Source organism: Aquarana catesbeiana, linkage group LG04 (assembly GCF_042186555.1).
Source record: "Aquarana catesbeiana isolate 2022-GZ linkage group LG04, ASM4218655v1, whole genome shotgun sequence".
Classification (NCBI taxonomy): Eukaryota; Metazoa; Chordata; class Amphibia; order Anura; family Ranidae; genus Aquarana; species Aquarana catesbeiana.
This window is the reverse complement of record NC_133327.1, coordinates 107,163,553-107,184,269: the sequence shown is the minus strand read 5'-3', so window position 1 is coordinate 107,184,269 and position 20,717 is coordinate 107,163,553. Positions and strand designations below refer to the sequence as shown.

Below are 20,717 nucleotides of genomic sequence, written 5' to 3'. Positions count from 1 at the left end.
GCGGCCATTTTGTCACAGACAAAGTAGTGAGAGTTGTATGCTATGTGCACCGAGCAAACGGCAGCTAAAAAAATGGAAAACAATTCATAAAATGCTACCGTTACTCCTATTTTGGCTTTTAGCATTATAGCTAAACGCACTTGTTTAATACAGTGTGAAATTGTTTCAGATGCTTTGTCTGCCATTCCCTCCTTTGCAAACATTTGTAAAACATTTTCGTTATCAGGTTTTATAGTAGCTTAGAGCTGTTCTGATATTAAAACCCTGTGAAATGGGCATGTCTCTACACACGCAGTGTCTTACGCTTCTACCTAAATCTCCGCTTCTCTTGACATTAGCAGAGATTGAATCTTTTCAAAGAAGGCTTTATCAAAGCCCTTATATGTCAGGATTTACCTCACATCGGAAGCCACATTTATTCGGCTTTAGATCAAATGCGGCCATTGCTCATGCTGCTCATTCGTCTTTCATTTGAAAAACTGTAAATATGAGATTGAGACCTATGCTATACTTTATAGAATGTGGATATGATCATTATGGTGAATGTTGTTATGGTTTTATTCTAAATTTCTACTAATGGATAAATACAAAATTAGGCGTCTCTCAGGTTCTGGCAATCTAGCCCTGATGATCTTATGAGACACTAGTGTGTGTTCTCTGCGCTTTACAGGCATAAACCCTGCAGTCAAATAAAAGGGCTGAGAACTGATATCAACCTGCAGTTCTTGCTGGCCACCACTTATCCAACCACTAGTGGTAGGCCATGGCATTGTATGGTGCAGCAGTAGGCAGGTTATTGACTGCTATTACTTTAATGCTAGACACAGATACAACTATTCTAGTTGCAACCAGCTTAAAAGAATAAAATAAAAATGCATTTTACTACAAACATGGATTCCAAGGCCTTATGTGTGGTGTGGCCAAATAACAAGACCATTAGTGTTGTCCTTGTTTCTCCAATCAACATCTTAAAGGATATATTCACCTTTTAAAAATAAATGCACATTTTTTTGCAGGTTTCTAAGGAGCCTGCAGGGCACAGCACTGCACCGGCAATACGCAGGTCATGGGTGCAATGTCCAACTCCTGCAGACTCTCAGCATAGCAGTCTGCTCTACCTTGTATGGGCAGGCAGTTACCAGAGAGCAGGAAGACCAATGGACTACAAGAGTGCTCCCAAACGCCCTGACAGCTCATTGAAAACTACAAGCTGTCAGCCGCAATGGTGAAAAATGTGGCCATGTGGGCGGAGCCCCGTACAGCCACGCTGTTTTCAAATAGTGACCTGCGGGTGCGGGGAAACGATCCCGCTGTCACAGGGAGGGGGGTGAGGATGCAGATGCTAGAACCCAGCTGGAGGGTCGCAGCTAGAACCTAACAGTAAGCAAAGCACATGCTGACTGCATAGCCGTAGCTTTGACTGAGAAGTGTTAAAGGAATATCAGACCATTGCAGAGAGACCACTGCTTCCATACAGAGAGCTTTAGTCCTCTGCAGCAGAAAATAATATTCTACTCTCCCTGGGGCTGCCAATATACCTACCCTACATTACATTTGATCTATAAAATCTGGCAGTCTACTAAAATAATATTGGGCATCTCAGGACATACCAGATTTACACCATTGTGGTCAAATAGAGCGTTTCCTGAAATTTCCTACCTGGAAGGATTTTCTAGATGGGAACGGACAGGGATTACTACTTTGATGCAACTGTACTCCGATGGAGTACTGAATACTCATCAACAACTCTGTATGGACTATGGTTTGGAGCAAAGGTGTTTTTTTCAATATTTACAATTAAGACATGCTTTCAAGACCCAAGGCCTGGCTCTGACTGTTCTTTTTCATCCGGCCCCATCTTAGACAGCATAGGCCAAGCAAATAATACTAAAGGTCTTATTTCTAAAGTTTATACACAATTATTGAATACACTGCTTCTTAAACTTCTAAAGCCATGCAGACAACAGTGGGAGACAAATATTTATGTGGCCCTAGGGGATATATGGGAGAAAATAATGGAATATGTGCAGCTTGTTTCGATATCTCCAAATCACAAAGTGACCCAACTTTTTATTATACATAGGGTGTACTGTACTCCAGAGCTGTTGTATAGGGTAGGTAGGAAAGAAAATCCTGAATGTGTAAGATGTGCTCAATCCCCTGGTTCCTTTATACATTTATTTTGGAGGTGTCCAAAATTACAACGGTACTGGCAGGATGTGATAGAGGCGATAAACTCTATATGTGATACTATGTCAGTTGCAGATCCCATCCTTTGTCTCCTTGGGTATATCAATTCCAATAATCTGGAATATGATGAGGCCATGGCCATTATGAGAATGCTGTTTTTGGCCCGCAAGGTAACAGCCTCTTGATGGGCCTCACCCAATCCTCCTACCCTTAGGGACTGGGCTTTGGAAATGGACAAGCATGTACTGTTTGAGAAATATACCTATGCTCAATGTAATGCTTCTAGGAAGTTCAAAAAAATATGGAAAAAATGGAAATGTCGCCAAATGTTCTAATCTAAGCTGACAGACTTTCTCTCTTTTTTTTTCTTTCTCTTCTCTGTCTATCTCTCCACTGGACAGGCCTGACTCCTACAGGAAAACCTTTTATACAGTCAGGTCCATAAATATTAGGACATCAACACAATTCTAATCTTTTTTGGCTCCATACACCACCACAATGGATTTGAAATGATACGAACAAGATGTGCTTTAACTGCAGACTTTCAGCTTTAATTTGAGGGTATTTACATGCAAATCAGGTGAACAGTGTAGGAATTACAACAGTTTGTATATGTGCTTCCCACTTTTTAAGGGACCAAAAGTAATGGGACAATTGGCTGCTCAGTTGTTCCATGGCCAGGTGTGTGTTATTCCCTCATTATCCCATTTACAAGGGGCAGATAAAAGGTCCAGAGTTCATTTCAAGTATGCTATTTGCATTTGGAATCTGTTGCTGTCAACTCTCAATATGAGATCCAAAGAGCTGTCACTATCAGTGAAGCAAGCCATCATTAGGCTGAAAAAACAAAACAAACCCATCAGAGAGAAAGCAAAAACATTAGGTGTGGCCAAATCAACTGTTTGGAACATCCTTCAAAAGAAAGAACGTACTGGTGAGATCAGCAACACCGGAAGACCACGGAAAACAACTGTGGTGGATGACCGAAGAATTCTTTCCCTGGTGAAGAAAAAACCCTTCAAAACAGTTGGCCAGATCAAGAACACTCTCCAGGAGGTAGGTGTATGTGTGTCAAAGTCAATAATCAAGAGAAGACTTCACCAAAGTGAATACAGAGGGTTCACCACAAGATGTAAACCATTGGTGAGCCTCAAAAACAGGAAGGCCAGAAAAGTTTGCCAAACAACATCTAAAAAAGCCTTCACAGTTCTGGAACAACATCCTATGGACAGATGAGACCAAGATCAACTTGTACCAGAGTAAAAAAGAGTATGGAGAAAGAAAGGAACTGCCCATGATCCAAAGCATACCACCTCATCAGTAAAGCATGGTGGTGGTAGTGTCATGGCGTGGGCATGTATGGCTGCCAATGGAACTGGTTCTCTTGTATTTATTGATGATGTGACTGCTGAAAAAAGCAGCAGGATGAATTCTGAAGTGTTTCGGGCAATATTATCTGCTCATATTCAGCAAAATGCTTCAGAACTCATTGGACGGCGCTTCACAGTGCAGATGGACACCGCAACCCGAAGCATACTGCGAAAGCAACCAAAGAGTTTTTTAAGGGAAAGAAGTGGAATGTTATGCAATGGCCAAGTCAATCACCTGACCTGAATCTGATTGAGCATGCATTTCACTTGCTGAAGACAAAACTGAAAGGAAAATGCCCCAAGAACAAGCAGGAACTGAAGACAGTTGCAGTAGAAGCCTAGCAGAGCATCACCAGGGATGAAACCCATCGTCTTGTGAGGTCTATGCGTTCCAGACTTCAGGCTGTAATTGACTGCAAAGGATTTGCAACCAAGTATTAAAAATTGAAAGTTTGATGGATGATTGTTAATCTGTCCCATTACTTTTGGCCCCTTAAAAAGTGGGAGGCACATATACAAACTGTTGTAATTCCTACACCGTTCACCTGATTTGGATGTAAATACCCTCAAATTAAACCTGAAAGTCTGCAGTTAAAGCACATCTTGTTCATTTCATTTTAAATCCATTGTGGTGGTGTACAGTATAGAGCCAAAAAGATTAGAATTGTGTCGATGTCCCAATATTTATGGACCTGACTGTATATTAAACATATTAAATAATAGAGTGTAGCAGTTGCTCTGGGATATCTTCTGGAAAATTAGATGCCAATGAACTAAAAGAACTGATGACATCAATGTTTTATCTGTAAAATAGATTTTTTTTCCTTTTTTGTGTTTTTTTTCCTTTTTTTTTCTTTGCACTGGTCACAAAAACAATCTGATTAAAAAAAGAAAAAAAAAAAAAAAAAGGAAGACTGCCCCCTCTGCTTCAGCACTACAAGTCTAAGTGAGGAGCTTGATATGAGGTGTTTGACTGTTACGCATCCATCTCAGCAGAGAACACTAGTATTTGCAGGAAGTGCATTTCCAATAAGAGAAACTGTTTTTCTTTCCACAGCACAGCATAGGACTACAGACAGAAAAAGTCAAGAAAACCCATTGGTGCTATATAAATTCATGACATGCTAGGCCAAACCATGTCAAGATCTTCAACATGTATTTCAGCTATTTATCTAAAGCAATGACCATAAAAATTGGCTACACCACTGCAAACTTCTGGGCTATTTAGTCATTGCTTCTACTACTGCTTCCGCTAGTGTGTGTGGCGACTTACTTTTCTTCATGCTGACTATCCTCTTGATCACTCAAATCTTCATCATCAACAAGATGTCCAAATGGCTCAGATGAAATGGAGACCATGTTTGACAGGATTACCCTGCTGTCGCTGCTGCCTGTTAAGACCAGCTGGTCATGGGAGTGATTGTATCTGACGCTCCAAACCCTGGAAGCAAAAATTAGAATTAAAACAAACTTCTACTAAAAAGCACCTGACACCAGTACATAAAAGAGGCAGTTTTTTGCAGCAGCAAATGTGTCCCTGTTCCTAATTAATAAAATATTATTTTTCTTTAGAGTGGACCTGTAATTTAACAAGAGATGGACAAATCCATTCAAAAAATTATGAAAAGAATTCCCTTTGTTAACATTAAATTTCCCTGAAGTTTTCATACTAAATCATGTTTATCAGTATTTCTAAAAGTATGTTCTTTTGTTATTTTTTCATTTTGTGTCTTTTTTAAGTGGACCTGTCATTTAACAAGAGACAGATGTAGCTCTCCCATCCTGTGTGGATGTCATATGACGTCATCCCAGGCACGCACCTAGCGTGTACCGCAATCTGTCAATGGCTGTGTCCAGTGGATAACAGATCATTGTACTGGGCTAGTGCCGTCACAATATATGTGTTGGTACCAATCACAGCCATCGCATGAGAGTTCTACACAATGATGGGCTTCCATTCATAGCCATTCATTGTGTACTATTTCGTTAATCTCTGTGATTAGTCTCAGTGATCACATGGTACAGACATGGCCAATCATAATGCATCTATACCATGTGATAGCTGTGGCCAATAGTACACAATGAATGAATGGATGTCATTCATAAAAAAGATTGTTTATAACACTGATCATCAGTGTTATAAGCAATCAGTGTGGTCACAGTATGTAGAAAAAAGAAAAAAAAAAAAGTAGAAATATGAAAAAAAAAGTAGAAAAATAAAAAAAAAAATTACATTTTTAATTTGTTTTTTTACATACTTTCGCCAGTTAGTGTCCCTCATTACCACCACACCAGTCATATGGTGAGGCTGTACTGTTCCGGTGACAGTATGTAAGAAAAATAAAACAAGTTTTATTTAATTTCTTAATTTTCTCATTTTCCCAAAATTATGACAAAAAAATTACAACTTCCAAAAAACTCACCATGCTTCTTGCTACATACCTTGGACTGTCTACTCTCTAAAAAAGGGTCCATCCTGCCATTTTAGGGCATTGAGGAATGAGATAGGCAGTCAGTACATCAGGCTTGATCAATTTTCAAATACAGTATAACGTACATATCATAGTTTGTAGACTCTAGAACTTTCACACAGATTAAATAATATACACTGATTTTGGATATTTTACCAAAGAAATGTAGCAGTATACATTTTGGCCTAAATTTATGAAGAAAGATTATTTGTTTGCAAAATGTTCAGTATTTTTTAGTTTATATAATAAAAAAATAAATAACCCAGTGATGATTAAATACCATCAAAAGAAAGCTCTTTTTATGTGAAAAAAATTCTATAAATTTAATTTGGGTACAGTGCTGCATGACTAGGTAATTGCCATTCAAAGAGCGACAGTGCTGAAATCTGCAAATTGGCCTGGGCAGGAGGGGAGGGTTTATGTTTTTGCCATCTGTGCCTCTTTGGGTAATTTAAACAAGTCATTTTAATTGTGATAATTTTGCACAAAAAAGTTGTACAAAATACATTAAAACAACATACAATTGAAAGGTACAACAGGTATGGTACATAGGTAGGCATAGGTGAACACTAGGTACATTGCAATAACACACATAGACGTTCAATCAGAGGTACATACAGTACAAATCCAGGCAAAAGTGAATCTTAGTGCCATACATTCATAGGGTAGCATCATGTGACACAAAGTATAATGGCCAGGAGGTATACTCCAAGGCTTCAGGGAAAAAGAAGAGACAACGATAAAGGGGAGAGAAGGTGAAGAGGAAATAATGGCTCAAACAATGGCAGGGCCGGTCACAGAGCACTGGCTACTTTACTAGTACTTTAGTACAAGTACTAAACTGGGCAAGATACAATCACGTTCTAGTCTTGTCTGGTGTATAACAGACTATACATAAGGGAACCAGGCAAAGAAACAAGAAGTAGCTCTGGCTAGTTTAAGCAGTTAGGTTCTGTGCATCGATCCATCTAGTTTAAACTTTTTTGAGTAATTTCTATCAAAGTAAGTGTATTTAATGGGAGGATCCTAAGAATTGACACCTTCCATTCATCAAGAGTCGGCGAGGTTTGCTTGCTCCATCTCAGTAAAATTTCCCATAGAAGGCCGAGTACAAAGCAAACAGTTGTTTACAGCAGGTAGTCTCTAGATTATCATCAATACCTAGGATAAATATTAAAACATCAACAGGAAGAGACAATCCTCCCACTGGAGTGATGACGGATGACAGCTTCCTCCAGTATGTTTGTAAGCAGGGATACATTCACAATACATGAATGAGTGAACCAGGCTCTGCATCACATCTGTGGCAAAAGTCCAACATGTGAGGATAGATGGTAGCTAATTAATAAGGGATATAATAAGCTGGTTGTAACAGTTTCAAATGGATAACTTTATCTCTAGCAGAGATTGTTACAGGTAGAAAGCTTTGTAAGCATTCATCCCAATCATCCTTTGAGAGAGACGGGTACACCACCTCTGAACCATAATGGGCCATAGACTGTCCCACACCAGAAGGGTTGTTTTCATTGGGATGATGATGGTTGAGTTAGAATGTGGGCAAGTTGCTCAGTTTAGTGTAGGACTATCAGGGCTGCCTCCAAGGTGACGATGCGTTATTCCTATGTTGGGCAAAAAAAAAAACACCTGATCAAAACTAGAACCGCTGTCCAGTAATAAAGTAAGAAGCTGTGAAGACTATGTCTCCTAGGGTAAGAGGTGCAGATAGAACGGCTTTTGCTAGCCTGGGAGTTCAGCCATTCCATATAAAAGATGACACTTTTTAAGTTTACGGAAAAATGTGGATGGAAATGGGATTGTGTTTGACAAATAAAATAAAGACATTTGGGGAGATTGGCTTGTCCTATCGGACTTAAAGAAAGCTTTTTCCACGTTGAACAGGTATGGGTAAATTTGGTCAGGAGTCAAGTATGATTATTCTCGACATATCGAAAAAGGTGCGCTTGCACCTTGACGCCTAGATATTGAAATTTAGTTACCTGCCTGCAGAGTAGGAGCTATAGGGAGTGGAGCGTTAGGATTCATGGAGAACAGCAAGGACTTGTCCCAATTGATTCGTAAGCCAGAGTAAACACCGAAAGAGGCGATAAATCGCAGCGCAGAATGAAGGGAATCCATCACATTACCAAGGTACAGTAATGTGTCATCCGTGTATAGGGAAATCTCCCCTTCCCATGGACCCACCAGAATACCCAAGAGTCAGCTGATCGAATTAGAATTACAAGGGATTCAAGGGCCAAGGAAAAAGCCCAGGTGATAATGGCAAACTTGCCTCGTGCCCCTATGCAACATAAATGGCAAGGATATAGTGCCATTAGTCCTGACTCTGGCTGTAGGAGAAGAACATAGTTTCCTTATCCAAGATATGTATCTAGGGCGGAAGCCAAATTTACAAAGCACTTCCCACAGATAGCTCCACCAAGTCAATGGATTTCTCGGCATCGAGAGAAAATACCACTCAGGGTTCCCCACTCGAGATAGTGGCAGCAATGTTAGTAAACAGATGCCAGATATTAAGATCCATACCCTTACCAGGCATAAAGTCAGTTTGTTTATTGTACATCAGAGAGGGCACAACCTCCATCAGTCGAGTAGCCAGCACTTTGGCCAAGATTTTTATGTCTGTGTTTAAAAGGGAGATAGGACGATAGAAAGAGAATAGAGCAGGGTCCTTCTCTGGTTTTAGAATAACGACAATGTCCGCCTCCATCATGGGAGCAGGCAAGGTGTCAGCATACTTGATTAAAAGTCCGCGCTTAGGAAAATAGCTATTAAAAGGGCTGCAGCCTTCCCTTAATTAATTCCTATTTAGGAGTTAATTGAAAGTATGTAATAAAGAGATGTGGGGAATTGGCGCTGCCCTATTGACAGTAAGTATTGCTTAGAGGTCAGAAAAATAAATAAATAAGTGAATATATAGAAATAGTGACAAAAATTGTGTATATGCAAGGAAAGGAATAAATGTGTGTTCCTTAAGTGAATGTCCCCCTATAAATGCACCAAAAATGAATGAAATAATTAATTTATATAGTATAAAATCCTAAAAAGTGAATGTGCACATCTTCTGTATTGTGTAAATAAATATTTCAGTAAGTGGGTTGAGTTTACACTTGCTCCACTTCCAGTGTGAACCTTTGCATATGCAATAAACCAAACAAGACAAAAAAATAATAAAAATAGAAATATAAAAAATTTTTTTTGTTGAAATTAGTGAGTAGCCTCCTTTTTAAAAATATTCGGGGTCCGTGAGAAAGCACACTGTTTGGGGGCTAACGGTAACCGTATGAGGTTACCACATATCCCCAATAAATATGGTGAATAAAGTGCACTGTGTATAAAGTGAAGCCAAAGTGCAAAAAACCTCTATGTTACAGTATATTAAATTTCCTCAAATTTCATATATAAAAAGATAGGAGTCCAGACAATTAACACTCATATTAGAGACAGCGAGTATGAATACACCATCGGTAAAACAGTCCCTATATTGGACTCAGGCAGGAATAAAATGTCTAATATGTAGAGACAGGAACAATTGAGAACATCAGGGTCGGTTGACATGCATTTAAAAATGCTCAAGGGGTGATATGAGGTGACTTCCGTGCAAGTAGAAGCTGGTGACTGCAAGTGCTCCCCCCCGTGCTCCCCCACTCACCAGACTCCGTCACCCCCAAGGGGGTATTAGGCAGAGGAGTGGGTGTCTTTGGGTAGCTGCCTCTGATGGTTGTCCCTCTTAGGCTTCACTGCACCATGAGTTTCTTCCGTATAGACCGATAATGAGGGTCCCCTTGTGCTGATCCAGGCCCGGGTACCTCCGCTACTATCCACCTCCGTGCTGCTAAATCTTGAGATTGATTTTCTTTGTTATGCTTATCTCTGTTAACATGCACATGCTATTTTTTTCTTCCTCTGCGCTCCCTTGGATCATGAGTCTTCAAGGTCTATCTTCCCACTGCACCATTCAGCTAAATTTTGTAAGCTCCAGGTAACTCTAGCAGGGCTAACGACTCTCTTCTCGCCCCCATGTGACCCCATGTGACCTGCGTGTGTCAGGTGTCAGCATGTATTGCAGATGTTATAGTAGTATATAGGTCAGGTAGCAATTCCTCGTCATTAGTTTTATAGGTTTAATATCATCAAGGTCAGAAACTAGGCTACCCATCAAGTCCATCATTGCTGCAATGCTAGTCATGGGGAGTTGTTACTTGGCCAACCACACTATGAGCCTGCTATTAATTTTGGTGGTAGAGGAATATATAAGCCAATCAGTTCTAAGCAGTTAATCATTGCATGCAGTATCACAAAATTAACCTCTGGGTCCAATCTGAGGTGAAGCAGTTAAAAAGGCAATGATTTATGTACGAGTACACTGACTTTTCTAGAGTAAGAGGAATATGTTGCATTGTAGTAGTGACCCACCCAGGGTCTCTTAAGGGCCAAGTTTCTATCACCCAAGAGATGCATTATTATTTATTATTATTATTTGTAGTAGGCAAATGTGCGGGTGGTTTGATTAGAGAAATTGAAAAACTAAATACCACTTTACTGGGGAGTTCAGTCTCCTAAAATTCCAGGATGTGCAATTAAGCACAGACATTGATAAACAACTTAGGGGAATAGAGGCCTGGAAACGAATCACTCAGAATGGACTCCAGAGTCCAAAAAGTAGGCAAAGTATGCAATTAGTACCATGGACAATGTACCCTATCAGGGATCAGAATAGGTAGATGAACAAGTATGGCTGACACATACAAATAGAGGGAAAAACATCAGGGTAAACAGCAGGGAGACAGGGCCCATTCTGGTGGCAGGAGAGGTACCCCCAGATCGTAGAAAGCCCCCAGTGGGATGCAGGGTGATGTTTTAAGTGGTAATGGATATTACATTAGCAGCCTATATCTCCAGCTATGTCGCAGCATCTTCTGGAGAGGTAAAGAACCTGGTCATTTCACCATCTTGAACCTATAGTTTAGCTGGGAATAACATGCTGTAGGAGATCCTAGGAGAGCTCACCCTTAAGCCTAGTTTCTCTAAGGAGTAGGCCACAATCTCAGAAGTTGAGTAGCCTAAAGATGAGGGTACGTGCCGGAGCTCCAGGGGGCATGCACAGCCAGAATGTGGTGGGCTCTTTCTGGCACAAAGAAGCCAGAGAAGCAAGCATTAGGAGCAGATTTTCTGTGAAGGTTGGTGGATCGGCCCCCTCCACACCCTCTGGCAGCCTCAAAAGGCGAATGTTAAGTATGTTTTGGTTCTCTGCATCTTTAGCTCTAGCTTCCAGGTGCTTCACCTTAGTTTGGAGAGTGGCCATATGATCATGGATGGCACCCCCCCCCCACAGGGCCCTCCACCGTGGTGATGCACACCCTGAAAGTATCCAAATCTCTGCAGATAAGGCTGATGTTGGTTAGATAAAGTCCTTTATCTTTCAGGTAAGAATGGTTTGGCAGTTGGTTATGGCAGTCATCACTGCGAAAGAGATCCAAAGAAACAGAAGTGCAGGAGTCCGTGTAGCCATGTTGGATGATAGCAAACCCTGGAACCAGCCTGTGAAGACAGCGGGTCCCCTGCTTCTTTGGAGGCAGCCAGCATTCTCTCCTTTGTCATCCCTAGATGGAAGGAAGATGAATGCAAGGCACATCAAATGGTGAAGAAGTAATGGATTTGGCAGAGCTCTGCAACATGTCCTGTCTGCTTTCCATCTTGGACATGTCCCTTCCCTTTGGGTAGATTTACCTTCAATCCTGGTCCTGTAAACATACCACAGGAAATTTCTCCAAAGTAGGGTAAATCATCTTATACAGTTGTCACTGGAACAATTGTCCCCACTGGAAGTTTTTCCTTCTTTTTCTGTTCTGGCGATAACCTATAGGATTTTTCCTTATTTTCAGCCCTGGAGATCTTTTACAGCACAAATAGAGAGGGGACGAATTTTCCCAACAGATGGCACAGAGAGGCTGCAATACTGCTCCAGGTGATATAATAGCTGTGCAGAAGATCTGATGCTGGTCCAGTCCGTGAACTGAAAGACGGTCAAAGTATATGCTGCTATAGTCCTGTTGTATAGTGGCCTAGAGATGTTATGCATGGATTTTTACGATTAAAGCATTTATACTTTGGAGATTGGAGTGCAGTCACCTCTTTTGCATATACTTTGACAGAAGATGGCAGTAGTATTAATAAAACTATCATTATTATTCCCCTAAAAAGTTGTAACAAATTATGCATCACTGATATAATAAACTATATTATACTAGTTTTACCTCAGTTTCAAGAGGATATAAAATTAGGACATTTGTTATCACAAAACATACAAAATATAAATGTTCTTTGCCACTAAACACATTTGCTACTATGTAAAACAACAGTTTAACAGACATAGTGTGATGTACAAAAAAATAATTTAAAAAAAAAATCTATACCATGTCGTGTTCTAAATATTTTTCTCAAACAGAACTGTGTGAGGTTTCCATAGAAACCTCAGACTATGCTGGGCTCTGGGGTGTCGTCCATTTTGACCTTCTAGACAGATACATCATGTGCTAATGTCTGCCGCAGGAAGCGCTGGGTTCTTGTAAAATAGTCAATGTAATATTGACAAAATGAATTCTAAAAATATGTATAACTAGGTGCTGAACTGTTGATTTTACAACGAGATACCAAAAACTGCATTATTATTCTTACGACTCTTTTTTTTTTCTTCTCTTAAACAGTTTGACATTAATATAGGGTGACCAGAAGTCCCTGGGTTCCAGGCACAGCCCCCCGATTTTCAGAAGCTGTCTATGGTTAAAAAACATCCCCTACTGTGTCCCTGATCAAAATGTAAAGCCTCACAAGATAGAAACGTTTTTAACATCTCCTGCACATGAGTGTGGTGGAATAGGGACGATTACACAGGCGCATTCCTAAGGCACTACCATGGAATAAACCAGGCCTTGCTGCCCTCTGACGACTAGGGTGGTCCAAAGAGCACTGCAAAAAAGACATACAAGAAAGGGCACACTGACCTAGTGCATTATCCTACATATACTTTATTACAAGTCAATGGCCCTGAAGAAGAGGGTTCACCCTCGTAATGTGTAGGCCAATTTGGATCCTAGATGGCGTCTCTCTGGCGTTGGAACACTCTGGGTCGAACTTACCACTGTGCCATGGGCTAGTGGCTTCATGTGATGTGAATCTACATGGTTTGTGAATATATAAATTTTTTTGACTTGTAATAAAGTATCCGTGGGATAATGCACTAGGGTAGTGCGCCCTTTGTTTGCCTTTCTTACAATGTAAACCCCCTGGGGGTGGGGGGCAGCATAATTTTTTTCTTCTCGATTAAAGTTTGTGGACAAGAGAAACTATCTATTAAAATATACCCTGGCTGGCAGTATATGCGATGCAGCCACTCCAACACTTCCCAGCATGAGGAGGAGGGATCGGACCTATTCTGTCTGCCATGCCACAGTGTAAAGCAGCTTCTCCAGGCTCCTTTTTATCCTTCCATCCTCGCCTCATTTTAACTCCCTGTGTGGCCAGGGAGAGATATCGCTTCAAAAAAAAAAAAAAAAAATGTTGCAGGTGTAGCACATTGTGTGTCCCTTGCATGTTCCCTCTGGAGGATCCCTACCACATGGACCCTGCCCTCTCCTCTGTCATGCAGGTTAGATAAAGTGCTAAGCTGGCCAGCATAAGTCCAGGGCATCCACATACTGTTCATATAAATATAAGGCAATGTTTAATACATGTTGTAGTTGAGAAGTAGTTTTGTTTTAAAATGTCCATCTCTGCCACCCAAATACAACTGTATGTGATACGCTAGATGTTTTTACAGATGCTGATGTTATGCTGACTCAGGGCTTTGCACAGAGAAAACTGCCCAGGGACCAGTGAAAGGATGGCACAGTATGTTAGCATGGTTGCCAACCCCCAGTGTCACTATGTGTCTCCACATTCCTCACCGTTTGTGACAGGGACACTCTCCCTCAAATTTCCAGCTCTTTTCAAGCTTCTGCTGTTTAAATGGAACCATCTATAAAAAAGGAATGTGTACTTCACTCATGTCCTCCCACCATCAAATATAAATGGCTTTAAAAAAGCTATAAAAAATACGGTTTATGCAAAAAAATAAAAATCTTTCTTCGGCATTATTTCTGACACGTCAGGGGGAGCAGCACGGGTGACATCACCATTTCTCCAAGGAGAGTGGGGTGCTCAAAGTCCCACAAGATTGCCCTCTGTAGCCACCTACACCTCCTGGAAGCATCAGAAGGTTTTTTTTTCTTTTATATCAGTGGTCATCAACCCTGTCCTCAGGGCCCACTAACAGGCCAGGTTTTATGTATTACCTTGGGGAGATGCAGACTAGAATACTGCAATCACTGAGCACCAAATGATATCACCTGTAATGTATTTCAGTTATCTTGCAAACCTGGCCTGTTAGTGGGCCCTGAGGACAGAGTTGATGACCACTGTTGATCTAAAATTTTCAGAAGTTTTTTTTCCAAGCCATTTGTATTTGGGGGCTGGAGGGCTGCGAGCAAAGTGAACTTCCAATAAAAGGCAAGGTCCTCTTATTTAATCAGAGCCCCCATGCCAAAATGCAAAGAACTGGCTACCCTTTCTGTTGATTCTGCACTGCAGAATGTGATGTTGCTTTCCTTTTGCCATAATCCTGGGAAAGCATATGGATCCCAAATCTTGTGAGAAAATGTTCCAGCGTAGTGCAGGGGTATCTTCTTACATGATTTGGGATCTTAATTTTACTCAGGATCTCATCAGTGGGAAGCATTTGCAATTTTTTTTTTTTTTTATATATTTATAGAAAAAGGGTAATTTTCCTGTTCAAAATTATAATGTGATTGGATAATGGTTAAGTGCCCTATTGATTTGTTTAATCTGCCATTTTTAGTTATATGTCTCCCCAATACCGCTCATCATGAGATATTGTCTCATTATTTCAAACAAACACAGAGCACATGACTACTGCTGCAGTTGCAGACCTGTCCGCGTGCCGAGCTTCCTTCTGCTAATCCGTCTCGTTGTGTGTTTGGTCTATTGTTTGCTTAAACACATACGTGTTGAGTTGGCTGCGCTGCCATCTGTGCCTATATCCATAACAGCTTGCTTTGCATACAACAGAAATAAACACTGAGAAGCAGAAGCCCTGTGAGCCCTACCAATGAGAATGTTCCTCCAGTGTTTTCACTGGTTCATTAACATTTCTGGTATCCCAGAACTTCACTTTGCAATCATCCCCGCAACTGGCCAAGTAGTACTGTTTGTTGGGATTGAAGTCGAGGTCTCGAACCAGCTGTCCATGGGCATTGTCGATGCAGTAGATCTGCCTGGAAAATAATAAACAAATCACTTTATGGAAGCTGTGCCATGGCTAACAATACTCAGAGACATATCTGAAAGAGTCGGTACTGAAAACATGCCAGATAGAAACATTCCATGTGTTTTTTCTATTCATTTCATTCCATGCTACATTTTAATTATGAATATTTTCTACGGAAATGCTAACATGAGCTTTAGATTTCATAGATATAAAAATCGGATTTTCAGCAAAAACCACAGCGAGAATCCCTATCTGTATAGGAAAATACATGTGTTTTTATTGGAAGGAGCAAGAGGAAAAAAAATCCCAATATAATAGTAACATAAAAAAATGCACGTGATGTGAATTAAAAATGAAAATAAATGCCAAAAGCATGTGACAACAGGTGCATAGGTGTGAATGGAACTTACAGTAGGTATAGAAAAGAATCACCCCCCTTTAAAATAATCTAATTTCGCTGCTTTTCAGCCTGAAATGAAGACAAACACAGTTTTTGTTTTATCCAGCTGTATTTAACATCCTAGTGAAAGATATAACTCCAACATATCAGTAAAAGAAAAAAATATCAATAACAGAATCACTAAGTTGGAATAAGAATCATCCTCTTATGTCAGTATTTTGTTGAACCACATTTTGCTTTAATGACAGCCTTTAGTCTGTTGGGATACATCTCTAATAACTTTGCACATCTAGACTTTGCAATATTTGCCCACTCTACTTTGCAGAACTGCTCAAGTTCAGTTAAATTTGATGGTGACCGTTTGTGGACTGCAGTCTTCAAGTCATTCCACAGATTTTCAATGGGGTTTAAGTCTGAGCTTGGACTAGGCCATGCAAGGAACATTCACCTGTTTCTCCTTCAACCACTGTGTGGTAATTTTTGCTGTGTGCTTTAGGTCATTATCTTCCTATTGAGAACTTTCTGGCAGAGGAGAGCAGATTTTCCGCAAGAATATGACGGTATTTTTTACCCATCCATTAGATCATGCACTCCCATGATTCTAAGTATTTTTAATGTCTTATTAGGACCTTATTAGCCTCCATGGTGGTACAGTGTATTGCTTCTCTTGCAACACAGTCCTGGGTTCAGTTGACATAGGGGGCTATCTGCATAGGATTTTATATGCAACTTGTGAGCTTGCATTGGTTTTCTACAGGTACACCGGTTTCCACCCACATCCTAGAAAAAAAACAGATAGATCAAATAGACTCCACCCATGTGGCCATAAGGTATGTGTACCTGCATGACTGTGACAAGGGCATAAACGCTTCAGAAGTGGGACAGACGTAATTAGTTATATGTACTCTCTACAGAGAGCAGTGATATGTCAGCACTGCATAATTTCAGAAAATAAATTTAGGACACAATGAAGGTTTGGGGGCACTGGACAGAGCAGCCCCTAAAGTTGGCAGGGTAAAGGATGGTTAACTATTGGTTTCACAGACCAATAATGACCCAATAAGGACTAATTTGACAAGGAGTTCAGTTGTTTGATCAAATATTAAAATGCAAATGATACATAATCAAAGCAAATCTGACTGTAAAACAAGCATCAGTAGTTAATATGGCAACTGCTATACCCCAGACTTATAAATAGCTAGGGTTTACATAGACTACAGCCACTAGAGTCTACAAAGAATCATGCAATAGACATAAAGACAAATAATTATTAGTAATTGACAGCTTCATTGGCAAAAACACCTTGTTGATGATCAGAATTGTTTCAAGCTAATCCGAAGTCCACATAACCTCTCTTTACTATAGTGGTATACAGAAGGGCATCTGTGAACACATAAAATCCTGAAAAGATTACACTAGAGTAGCGGAATAGAATTCCAACACCTGTTCCTAGAAACCAACAGGAAAATTAGGCTGAGATGAACACAGGATCATCAAATCTCAGCAACTAAGGAAAGGAAAACCATGACTGTCTGTAAACTTTCATTTTTGCTTCAGCATGTAAATGGTTTGGGAAGAATTTTTTGTATAAATCATGAATCTTTAAAAATGATAAAGAATTAAATGTGTGTGGTATTACTAACAAATCTGCAACAACTTTGTGATGCGTTCTACTTACTATGAACCACAATTTCTTTTATTTTCCAGTTTGACCATGCCACTGTGCACAAAGCTAGGTCAGTAAAGACATGGTTTCATGAGTTTGGTGTGCCTGCACAGAGCCCTTACTTTAACCCAAATTAACTACAACCCCAGTAAACAAAAAGTTGGGTTACTGTGTACCGTCTCTTCAAAAACAGAATGCAATGATTTGCAAATCTCACAAATCCATATTTTATACACAACAGGAAGTAGAATTTATATCAAATGTTCAAGGTCATTTTGAAATTGATGGCAGAAATACGTTGCAAAAAAAGTAGGGTTCGGGGCAACAAAAAGCTGGCAAAGTAAGTGGTACTTACAAGGATGAACATTTGGCAACAGGTCAGTAACATGTTTGAGTATAAAAAGGGCATTTTAGAGAGTCAGAGTGTCTCAGAAATAGGCAGAGGTTCACCAATCTGTGAAAAGCTGTGTCTAAAAATTGCCGAACAATTTCATAATAATGTTCCTAAAAGTAAAATTGTGAAGACTTTAAATACAGTATCCCACAAAAGTGAGTACACCCCTTACATTTTTGTAAATAGTTTATTCTATCCTTTCATGTGAAAACACTGAAGAAATGACACTTTGCTACAATGTAAAGTAGTGAATGTACAGCTTGTATAACAGTATCAATTTGCTGTCCCCTCAAAATAATTCAACACAGCCATTATTGTCTAAACCACTGGCAACAAAAGTGAGTACACCCCTAAGTGGAAATGTCTACACATGACACCGGGGAGGGAAAATTTGGACATTTTCACTTAGGGGTGTACTCGCTTTTGTTGCCAGCGGTTTAGACATTAATGGCTGTGTGTTGAGTTATTTTGAAGGGACAGCAAATTTACACTGTTATACAAGCTGTACACTCACTACTTTACATTGTAGCAAAGAGTCATTTCTTCAGTGTTGTCACATGAAAAGATATAATAAAATATTTACAAAATTGTGAGGGGTGTACTATTTTTTGTGAGATACTGTATATCATCATCTACAGTGCATAATATCAAACAATTCAGAGAATCTCAGGAAATCTCTATGTGCAAGGCACAAGGCCAAAAGGCAATACTGGATGTCCATGATCGTCGAACCCTTAGATGGCATTGCATTAAAACCAGGCATGATTCTGTGATGGCATCACTGCACGGGCCAAGGAATACTTCCAAAAATCACTGTCTGTGAACACAGTTCACCCTGACACCTAAAAATGCAAGTTAAAGCTTCATCATGCAAAGAATGAGCCATATCTGAACATGATCCAGAATCGCTGCTGTCTTCTCTGGGCCAAAGCTCATTTGAAATAGTTTGTTGTAACGTGGAAAACTTCTGTGGTCAGATGAATCAAAATTTGACATTCTTTTTTGGCAATCATGGGCACTGCGTCTTCTGGACTAGAGGAGAGGGACCTTTCCGGCTTGTTATCAGTGCTCAGTTCAAATCTCTGATGGTATGGGGATGAGTTAGTGCATATGGAATGGGAAAAAAAAACATTAATGCTGAAAGATATATCCAGGTTCTAGAGCATTTGCTCAGTCAAGAATGGGACAACATTCCTCTCCCAAAACTCCAGCAACTGGTCTCCTCAGTTCTCAAATGTCCCTTTAGATCCCAGAAGAGGGGATGCTTCATCGTAGTAAACATGGCCCTGTCCCAACTTCTTTGGAATTGGGGCTGTACTTTGCCAGCTTTTTGATGCCTTGTCCCAGCTATTTTGAGACATGTTACTGCCATTAATTTCAAAATTACCTTATTTTTTCTTAAAATGGTTCATTTTCTCAGTTCAAGCATTTGGAATGTTGTATATTTTCTATTGTGAATAAAATATGGGTTTTGTGAGCTTTGCAAACCATTGCATTCTGATTTTATGTTGCTTTTACACGGCATCACAACTTTTTAGAATTGCGGTTATAGAATGTTTGGTCTTTTTTTTTTTTCATCAGTACTTGACCTCACAAATGCTCTTCTGGCTAAATGAGCACAAATTCCCAGACTCCAAAATATTGTAAAGCTTCCCCAGATGAGTGGAGGTTGTTACATCAGCCAAGGAGAGCAACTCCATATTAATGCCCATGCTTTGAAATGGAATGCCCAATAAAATGTAGTGTGCGAGGGTGTGTGTGTGTGTACACATGCACACATTTTTTTCTCTCATGTCACCTTCTGGCTTTCATAAAGCTTGGCATGTATAGAAATGAAGGTAAATACAGCTAAGCAGCTAATTTGCAAAGATAAATATACCAAGATGCAGGATTTCAGGTGAAAGCAGGACATACAAATCTGAAAATAAATCCCCCCCCCCACTGTTAAGGCAGCCGCCGCTATAGCTAAGATCTGTCTCCTCAGTTTAGTGATAAATTACTGTGTGCAAAGGGGATAATCTGTAGCTTAAAAAAGCTTGCACAGACCTCAGTTGTTATAGCAACGGATGTGTATAACATCACTCCAATGCTTATCAAAATCACAACCAGGACTAAAAGGAGAGGAGAAAAAAATTCTCCCTTAATAGGCATACTATGAGTGTTGTCTTCTGTCTGAGTGCAAACAAAATAGAATTTACAGAAATTAGAACATTTAGAGCAAAATAATAAAAGCAACTAGAATTAGTGATTGTAATATTTAATTCGAGATGCCGTAATTTACATGTAGCTGCACAATTTTCAGTGATTTTTGTAAAGGCAAAATTTCTCAGAAAATGTAAATGTAATTTTTGGGTGGATTCCGATCACTGGAATCCTCCTTCCTATTCTTTTATTTTTTATGGGCTCAAATAGAAAGATCACTCTTCAAAAAATCTCCTGATAGTAGCGGCCATTATGAAGTTCTGTAGGGGAATCAGAAGCCTCCTATTTTCTCTGTAGCATAAAAGGAGTAAATGAAAAATAAAATAAAAATAAAAGAAAGAAAAGAGGACATTACCACAAATAAGGAGTCAATGGCTAATTCCATCCATCAGGGTACAGCAAAATCTAATCACAATTATTTATAGCAGAAACGTTTTTATTTTATGTAGACATGTGGTAAAAATGATGATCTCTACTGTGAATGCAAGTATATATGCTCATTGACGCCCTGGAGACTGATGGATGTACATGGGACACATTTATGTGCCTCCAGTAGGCCACACAGTGTAATTGAGTAATGACAAAGGCATTCACATTCGCAAATTTAGGTAACTCTATTGTGATATTTGTATCCTGCTCACAAATGTCTAGAAATTTGCTCACAAAAAGTAAAATTATTTT

The 20,717-nt window shown here is 39.8% G+C and overlaps 1 protein-coding gene across 1 annotated transcript in view; it reads right to left on the bottom strand.

The window, feature by feature from the left end:
- Positions 1 to 20,717, bottom strand: part of EIPR1 (EARP complex and GARP complex interacting protein 1) — a 379,053-nt gene that overhangs the window by 11,841 nt on the left and 346,495 nt on the right. The window contains exons 7-8 of the mRNA XM_073625428.1: positions 15,214 to 15,381; positions 4,834 to 5,001 (exon numbers count right to left, since the gene is read on the bottom strand). Of these exons, the coding sequence (XP_073481529.1) occupies positions 4,834 to 5,001; positions 15,214 to 15,381 (336 nt within the window). The remainder of the gene's footprint in view (positions 1 to 4,833; positions 5,002 to 15,213; positions 15,382 to 20,717) is intronic.